This window comes from Spinacia oleracea, chromosome 2 (assembly GCF_020520425.1).
Source record: "Spinacia oleracea cultivar Varoflay chromosome 2, BTI_SOV_V1, whole genome shotgun sequence".
Classification (NCBI taxonomy): domain Eukaryota; kingdom Viridiplantae; phylum Streptophyta; class Magnoliopsida; order Caryophyllales; family Amaranthaceae; genus Spinacia; species Spinacia oleracea.
In genome coordinates this window covers 85,268,772-85,278,700 of record NC_079488.1, presented here as the reverse complement: position 1 = coordinate 85,278,700, position 9,929 = coordinate 85,268,772, and the positions used below count along the sequence as shown (strand labels likewise).

Sequence of the window (9,929 nt, the reverse complement as noted above, 5' to 3'; positions counted from 1 at the left end):
TAAAAAACAAGGTTCGTTTTATTGATGGTTCTTTGCCAAAACCAGCCATTAATCATGCTGATTATCAAGCTTGGGATAGGTGTAATAGCATGGTTATGGCATACTTACTCAGATCACTAAGTCCTACAATTGCCAAAAGTGTAGTGTTCCTCTCAACTGCAAGAGAAATTCGGAAAGATCTTGAAGAAAGATTCTCAGTAACATCAGGGCCACAATTTTATGGTCTGCAACAAAATTTGAGTGAAGTTTCACAGGGTGAAAGTAGCATTACAGATTTCTTTACCAAGATAAAAATGATTTGGGATGAGTTGAATAGTGCTAAGTCTGTCCCAGTTTGTGTCTGCACTGGTTGTTCCTGCAATGTCAGCCAGAAGTTTATGCAAGACAAAGAAGAAGAGAGGATGATTCAGCTGTTAATGAAGCTACATAAGAAACATTCTCAAGTAAGAACCAATATCTTGATGATGACACCCTTACCAAGCATTGCTACTGCTTACAGATTGCTTATTCAAGATGAAAAACAACAAAAAATGTCTGATGATCAAGAAGTGAAACCTATGGCCTTTGCTGTTGCTGATGACAGAAGGCAAACTCACTATAATAACAATACCAATAGAGGTTTTCAACCAAAGATATTGCAAGGTCCTGGAAATAGTAAATTTGCAGTATCAAATAAGAGAGTTGGGAATTCTTTCTTCTGCAATCACTGCAACATGGCAGGACATTCCATGGAAAAGTGTTGGAGGTTACATGGGTATCCTCCTGGTCACAGAGGAAAGAGATTTGCAGGAGTTCTCCATGGTTCAGATAATACACCAACTGATGAAAATGTCACTCATATTTCTGAAGAGCAGTATCAGCAGTTCATGAGTTTGATCAACAAACAAGAGCAATCTGAACACACAGCTAATATGGCAGGACATGTCTTATTATATCCTTTAATACAAGGTGGATAGTTGACAGTGGAGCTACTGACCATATTTGTTCCAATCTGAATCTATTTCTTACTTATTCTGAGTTCAAAAAGGATGTTAAAACTATCACTGTAGCTGATGGTAAGAAGGTTGAAGTCAAACACATAGGTGATGTTAAAATTGGGAAAGATATTGTGCTCAAGAATGTTCTGCATGTGCCTAGTTGTCACCTTAATCTCATTTCCACGGTTTAAAGCAAGGCTTGTGGCTAAGGGATTTACTTAGAAATATGGGGTAGACTATGAAGAAACATTCTCACCAGTTGTTAAAATGGCCACTGTCAGATGCTTGATTGCACTTGCTGTTACTAAAGGCTGGACTATCTACCAACTAGACATCAACAATGCCTTTCTCCATGGTGAATTGACAGAGGAAGTATACATGAAAGTTCCTGATGGGGTTCCTAATCCAGAAAACAAAGTATGCAGGCTCAAAAAGTCCCTTTATGGCTTAAAACAAGCCAGCAGACAATGGTTTGCTAAATTAACTTCAGAATTACTTCATCTTGGTTTCATTCAATCCAAGAATGATTACTCCCTTTTCATCAAAACACAAAACCAAACACATACCCTAGTTGCAGTATATGTTGATGACATATTGATTACTGGTCTAAATCACTCAGAAATTGTTGCCCTCAAGTCTCATTTGCATAACAAATTCAGCATCAAAGACTTGGGTGAACTGAGTTACTTTCTTGGTATTGAGATTTCTAGAGTTGAAAATGGAGTTTTTCTCACTCAATCCAAGTTTACTAGAGAGCTGCTGGCTGACTGTGGTCTAGATGTATCAAAACCTGCTAAAACACCTCTTCCTGTTAAACTCAAACTCACAAATTCTTCAGATGAACCCTATACTGACCCTACTCAATACAGATGTCTAGTTGGCAAATTGAACTTTCTTACTCATACTCGACCTGATCTATCTTTTGCAGTGCAAACCTTAAGCCAATTTATGCAATCACCTAAACTATCCCATTTCAATGCCTTGACTCATCTTCTCAGATATGTAGCACACTCCATTGGTCAAGGTATCTACATTCAATCCTCTTCACAGTTGGTTTTAAGGGCTTATTGTGATTCTGACTGGGCTGCATGCCCTGATACTAGAAGATCTGTTACTGGCTATGTTATGCTTCTTGGCACCAGTCCTATCTCTTGGAAATCCAAGAAACAAAGTACCATTTCCAGATCTTCTTCTGAAGCTGAGTATAGAGCTATGGCAGCTGCAGCTTCAGAAATCACCTGGTTGGTTAGATTATTGAAGGAAATGGGTTTGTCTAATCTCCAACCTGTTCAGTTGAGATGTGATAATCAATCAGCAATACATATTGCAAAGAATCCAGTTCATCATGAGCGCACAAAGCACATTGAATTGGATTGCCACTTTACCAGAGACAAAGTGTTAGAAGGGTTGATTGATCTCACCTATGTTCCCACTGCTGATCAGTTAGCTGATATGCTCACAAAAGTATTATCCTACCCTCAACATTCTGAATTGATCTCCAAGCTAGGTATGCTTCAACTTGAACCACCACCTGTTAGGTTATGATACATATGATATTACATAAATCATGCGGAAACAACCATTAACCCAGGAATACATATTATTTACACATAATCATATAGCATAATTTAGATGCATACTCTTTGTTGCGTGCCCTCCCTAGCTGCGCCCGAACCGAGCAAGAACAAGTCTTTAGGACTCCAAGTGTCGTCCCTCCGTAGATAGTCCACAGCACGTCCGGATCCGCCTTAAGATTGACCAACTAGAATCGCCCTTAAGGTACTAGAATTTTCGGCACTTTTGAGCAAGATGTGTGACTGAATTTTTCTCTCAAAAACTCACTTTGAATACTTTTTAAAACTCGTTATAAATTGTGAACCCAGGCCACATATTTATAGGGGTATGGAAAGAGAATTGGAATCCTATTAGGATACGAATTAATTAAACTTAGAATCCTACAAGAACTCTAATTAATTAATTAATTTATCAAATAGAATTAGGAATTTAATCATTAACCGAACTCTGCATGTTTTAGGAATCGTGCATGAACACAAACTCACACACACACACACACACGGCAGCCACGATGGGCCGCCCATGCGCGTGCGTGCGAGCAGCAGCCCACGCAGCGAGGCCCACGCAGCCGCGGCCTTGGCGCGCGCTGGGCCTGCCTTGCGGTAGGCCTGGGCGCTGCCTTGGCTGGGCTTGTGGCGCGCGTTTGTCTTGCTGGGCGATGGCCTGGCTTCGAGCTGGGCCCTCGTCCGGCAGGCCTCGTCCGATGCTTATTCGTACGATACGCTTCCGATTAAATTTCCGATTCCGGAATTCATTTCCGATACGAACAATATTTAACATTTCCGATTCCGGAATTAATTTCCGTTTCGAACAAATATTTAATATTTCCGTTTCCGGAATTATTTTCCGATTCCGATAATATTTCCGATTCTGACAATATTTCCGTTTCCGGCAATATTTCCGATTCTGGCAATATTTCCATTTCCGATAATATTTTCCGATACGTACCATGTTTCCGTTTCCGGCAACATCTACGACTTGGATAATATTTATATTTCCGATACGATCCATATTTCCGTTTCCGGCAATATCATCGTTTCCGGAGTATTCATTTCTTGCCTGTGACGATCTCAGCTCCCACTGAAACCAAGATCCGTCGATTCCGAATATTCATAGATGGAGTATTTAATGCCATTAAATACTTGATCCGTTTACGTACTATTTGTGTGACCCTACGGGTTCAGTCAAGAGTAAGCTGTGGATTAATATCATTAATTCCACTTGAACTGAAGCGGCCTCTAGCTAGGCATTCAGCTCACTTGATCTCACTGAATTATTAACTTGTTAATTAATACTGAACCGCATTTATTAGACTCATCATAGAATGCATACTTGGACCAAGGGCATTATTTCCTTCAGTCTCCCACTTGTCCTTAGGGACAAGTGTGCATTTCCTAATTCCTTTGTCGCTCGATGCTTGCTCTTGAACATAAGGTAAGAGTTGTCATCCTTATTATGTCCAGAGGTGTTCCTCGGTTTGAGAGTTCAACTGATCAAATAAACAGATAATCATAGCCTATGATTCATCCGAGCACGGCCATGCATTTCACAGTTTCTAGCTCTCCGAGTGGCCTTGTACAACTTTTAAGCATCTCATCCCGATTTATGGGAGGACAATCCCAATCTTGCGATCTTGAGATTAGACTTCGTTTGATAGGTGATTACCTGAGCGTTGCCTTTATAGCCTCCTTTTACGGTGCGACGGTTGGTCAACGTCAAAGCAACCAGTTCTCAAACAAGTAATCTCAAATCACTCAGGTATTGAGGATTTAGTGTCTAATAATTTAATGAAATTTACTTATGACAGATTTTCATCTCTTACAGTAAAGTTTCATAGGTCTTGTCCGATACTAGTCTTCCCAAAGTAAGTATCTATGCAAATGATTATGACATTGCCATGTCCACATAGTTCAAGAAACAGAACTACTAGTCATCTTGCATTCTAATCGTCTAACGTTTTCTATGCGTCCAATTTTATAGAAAACTCCGATTAGGGATCATTTTCAACCTTTGACATTCAAGTTCACTTGATAGACATTTCTTAGTCACAGGACTGGTCCTGACAGTCTATCTTGAATATATCGTCAAATTGAAGGGACTCATCATTTAATAAACCACAAATTAAATGGAAAAATGAATTCTTTTCATTTATTGTGAATGATTAACCAATAATGTTTTACAAAGATTTAAACTCTAAAACTTTAAAACATTAAATAGAGACATCAAAGCCATTCTCCAATATGCTTGATTCCCATAGCTGCAGTGTGCGAGTTGTGCTTCGCTTGCGGCAGAGGTTTAGTTAATGGATCTGATATGTTGTCATCAGTTCCAATTTTTCTTATCTCGACTTCTTTTCTTTCAACGAACTCTCGTAGAAGGTGAAATCTACGAAGTACATGCTTGACTCTCTGGTGGTGTCTAGGCTCTTTTGCCTGTGCAATAGCTCCGTTATTGTCACAATACAAGGCTATTGGTCCTTTAATGGAGGGGACTACACCAAGTTCACCTATGAACTTCCTTAGCCATATAGCTTCCTTTGCTGCTTCATGTGCAGCAATGTACTCCGCTTCAGTTGTAGAATCCGCAATGGTGCTTTGCTTAGCACTTTTCCAGCTTACTGCTCCTCCGTTGAGGCAGAAGACAAACCCAGACTGTGATCTGAAATCATCTTTGTCGGTTTGGAAACTTGCGTCCGTATAGCCTTTAACAATTAATTCATCATCTCCACCATAGACCAGGAAGTCATCTTTGTGCCTTTTCAGGTACTTCAGAATGTTCTTGGCAGCAGTCCAATGTGCCTCTCCTGGGTCTGACTGGTATCTGCTCGTAGCACTGAGTGCGTACGCAACATCCGGGCGTGTACATATCATAGCATACATTATTGAACCAATCAATGATGCATATGGAATCCCATTCATTCGTCTACGCTCATCAAGTGTTTTTGGGCACTGAGTCTTGCTTAGAGTCATTCCATGAGACATGGGTAGGTAGCCTCGCTTGGAGTCCGCCATCTTGAACCTATCAAGCACCTTATTGATATAAGTGCTTTGACTAAGTCCAATCATCTTTTTAGATCTATCTCTGTAAATCTTGATGCCCAATATGTACTGTGCTTCTCCTAGATCCTTCATCGAAAAACATTTCCCAAGCCAAATCTTGACAGAGTTCAACATAGGAATGTCATTTCCGATAAGTAATATGTCGTCGACATATAATACTAGGAAAGCAATTTTGCTCCCACTGACCTTCTTGTATACACAAGATTCGTCCGCGTTCTTGATGAAACCAAAGTCACTGACTGCTTCATCAAAACGTATATTCCAGCTCCTGGATGCCTGCTTCAATCCGTAGATTGACTTCTTTAGCTTGCATACCTTTTTAGCATTCTTTGGATCCTTAAAACCTTCAGGTTGTGTCATAAACACAGTTTCTGTTAAAACGCCGTTTAAGAAAGCAGTTTTGACATCCATCTGCCATATTTCGTAATCGTAATATGCAGCGATTGCTAACATTATCCGAATAGACTTTAGCATTGCAACTGGTGAAAAAGTTTCATCGTAATCCACACCGTGGACTTGCCTGTAACCTTTTGCAACCAATCTAGCTTTGAAAACTTCAAGTTTCCCATCCTTGTCCTTTTTCAGTTTGAAAACCCATTTGCTTCCAATGGCTTGGTAGCCATCTGGCAAACCGACCAAATCCCATACTTGGTTTTCAGACATGGAGTCTAATTCAGATTGCATGGCTTCTTGCCATTGCTTGGAGCTAGGGCTCGTCATAGCTTGTTTGTAAGTCGCAGGTTCATCACTTTCAAGTAATAGAACGTCATAGCTCTCGTTCGTCAAAATACCTAAGTACCTTTCCGGTTGAGATCTATATCTTTGCGATCTACGCGGGGTAACATTTCTAGATTGACCATGATTCTCACCAGATTCTTCTAAAGATCTCTGAGTTTCATCCTGAATGTCATCTTGAGCATTCTCTAGAGTTTGTTGTTCGACTCGAATTTCTTCGAGGTCTACTTTTCTCCCACTTGTCATTTTGGAAATGTGATCTTTCTCCAAAAAGACACCATCTCGAGCAACAAACACCTTGTTCTCAGATGTATTGTAGAAGTAATACCCCTTTGTTTCCTTTGGATAGCCCACAAGGATACATTTGTCAGATTTTGGATGAAGTTTGTCGGAAATCAATCGTTTGACGTATACTTCACATCCCCAAATCTTAAGAAAAGACACATTTGGAGGCTTTCCAAACCATAATTCGTATGGAGTCTTTTCGACAGCTTTAGACGGAGCTCTATTTATAGTGAGTGCAGCTGTATTTAGTGCATGTCCCCAAAATTCTAATGGAAGTTCGGCCTGACCCATCATTGACCTGACCATGTCTAGCAAGGTTCTGTTCCTCCGTTCCGACACACCGTTCTATTGTGGTGTTCCAGGAGGAGTCAATTCTGATAAAATTCCACATTCTTTCAGATGGTCATCAAATTCATAGCTCAGATATTCACCGCCTCTATCAGACCGCAGTGCCTTAATCTTCTTGCCTAATTGATTCTCTACTTCACTCTGAAATTCCTTGAATTTGTCAAAGGATTCAGACTTATGCTTCATTAGGTAGACATAACCATACCTACTGAAGTCATCAGTGAAAGTGATAAAGTAGCTGAAACCACCTCTAGCATTTGTACTCATTGGTCCACATACATCTGTATGGATTAAACCCAATAGTTCATTTGCTCTTTCTCCAACTTTAGAGAAAGGTTGCTTTGTCATTTTGCCAAGTAAACATGATTCGCATTTACCATAATCCTCTAAGTCAAATGGTTCTAGAATTCCTTCCTTTTGAAGTCTTTCTAAGCGTTTCAAGTTTATATGGCCTAATCGACAATGCCACAGATAGGTGAGATCTGAATCATTCCTTTTGGCCTTTTTGGTATTTATGTTATATACTTGTTTGTCGTGATCTAATAAATAAAGTCCATTGACTAATCTAGCAGATCCATAAAACATCTCTTTAAAATAAAACGAATAACTATTGTCTTTTATTAAAAAGGAAAATCCCTTAGCATCTAAGCAAGAAACTGAAATGATGTTTTTAGTAAGACTTGGAACATGGAAACATTCTTCCAGTTCCAAAACTAGCCCGGAGGGCAACGACAAATAGTAAGTTCCTACAGCTAATGCAGCAATCCGTGCTCCATTTCCCACTCGTAGGTCGACTTCACCCTTGCTTAACTTTCTACTTCTTCTTAGTCCTTGTGGATTGGAACATAAGTGTGAGCCACTACCTGTATCTAATACCCAAGAAGTTGAATTAGCAAGTATACAGTCTATAACGAAAATACCTGAAGATGGAACGACTGTTCCGTTCTTCTGATCTTCCTTTAGCTTCAAGCAATCTCTCTTCCAATGCCCCTTCTTCTTGCAGTAGAAGCATTCGGATTCAGAAGTGGGTTGACTGACCTTCCTCTTTACAGATTTGGCGCCAGTTTGCTTAGTTGGGCTGGCCTTGTTGCCACCTTTCTTAGCATTCCTCTTCTTTCCAGATTTCTTGAACTTACCCCCACGCACCATAAGCACATCCTGCTTATCACTTTTGAGCGTCTTTTCAGCGGTCTTCAGCATACCGTGAAGCTCAGTGAGCGTTTTGTCCAGACTATTCATACTGTAGTTCAGTTTGAACTGATCATACCCGCTATGAAGAGAATGGAGGATGGTGTCTATAGCCATTTCCTGAGAAAATTGCTGATCCAGCCGACTCATATTCTCAATGAGTCCAATCATTTTGAGAACATGTGGACTTACGGGCTCGCCTTTCTTAAGCTTGGTCTCAAGAATTTGCCTATGAGTCTCGAATCTTTCGACTCGAGCCAGATCTTGGAACATGTTCTTCAACTCACTGATGATTGTGAAAGCATCTGAGTTGATGAACGTTTTCTGCAGATCCGCACTCATGGTGGCGAGCATTAGACATTTCACATCCTTGTTGGCATCAATCCAACGATTGAGGGCTGCCTGAGTAACCCCGTCGCCTGCAGCTTCGGGCATCGCCTCATCTAGGACATACTCCTTTTCTTCCTGCATAAGAACTATTTGCAAGTTCCTTTGCCAGTCAAGGAAGTTTTTCCCGTTCAACTTCTCCTTTTCGAGAATTGATCGAATGTTGAATGAATTGTTGTTTGCCATATTAAAAACTACAATTGAAAAGAATAAACAAATAAATAACCATTCACAGTTTCTCTTAATAAACTTAAATTCTAGCATACATGCATAATTCAATGTTTATTAAGCATTTTATTCAAGTTATGTGTTCCGACAGGTGTGAATAAAATGATTCCAAGATCCTAAAATCATTGAAGAACTAAGCACAGTTTGTCGACTTAATCCTAGAACATCTTAGGTAAGCAAAAGCCTTTTGCTAATAGTCTAGAAACTATTCTTGGTTGATAGGTACGTCTAAGAACTTATTAGGTAAACCTATCGATTTTGCCACGACATAAAAGGACTCCTTACTTATATCGTTGAGTTTCACCAAAACTAACATGTACTCACAATTGTTTGTGTACCTTGCCCCTTTAGGACCAATAAGTAACACCTCGCTGAGCGAAAACTATTACTAGATTGATGTAAAGGATATCCAAGCAAGTGTATATTTTGGCATGGCACCTATTAACTCAATTTTTAAGTTTGGAACTTAAGGCTTTTACTATGTTGGTTAGATTTTAAGTGAACTAAAATCCTTAATCATGCAACATAATCAAGCTTTTGATCTCATGCATTTTAAGACATATTTAAAAGCAATAAATAACTTAAAACATGCATAAGATAAATGTGATCTAGTATGGCCCGACTTCATCTTGAAGCTTTGACTTCAAAGTCCGTCTTGAAAATCTCCGTGGGAGGCACCATTTTCTTCAAATAGGATAAGCTACAACTAATTACAACTATTTGATGGTACGCAGACCATATTTGAATTGAAAAATAACTTTGGTACTTTAGACCAATTACATTCAAATTAATGGTACGCAGACCATATTTTCTATCCTATTTGGGCCATACTAGTCACTTCATAACCTGCAAAACAGTACATATACAATATATACCATTCACCCATTCATTATCATGAATGGCCCACATAGCTGGTTAGTAAAACACATTATGCATCACGTAAACATTTGCAGCAATTAATCAAGGGCACCAATAATCTACCAATTATTCAGTCCTTATTAATTCTAATCAAGTTGTTTTAACCTTAAGGATTTGTAGACCTAATCAAGAGTTTATGACTAAAAAGCGCTCCCACTTAAACCAATAAATTCATATGCTTTACTAATTTTAAACATAAAAATGTATTTCTAGTCTAACCGGAAACATA

General features: G+C 39.4%; 1 protein-coding gene across 1 annotated transcript; it reads left to right on the top strand.

The window, feature by feature from the left end:
• The first annotated feature begins 1,244 nt into the window (after positions 1-1,244).
• LOC130467599 (uncharacterized mitochondrial protein AtMg00810-like) lies at positions 1,245-2,522 on the top strand. The gene has a single exon (XM_056836153.1). It carries the CDS (start codon positions 1,245-1,247, stop codon positions 2,520-2,522), a length of 1,278 nt encoding a protein of 425 aa, XP_056692131.1.
• Positions 2,523-9,929: the final 7,407 nt, after the last annotated feature.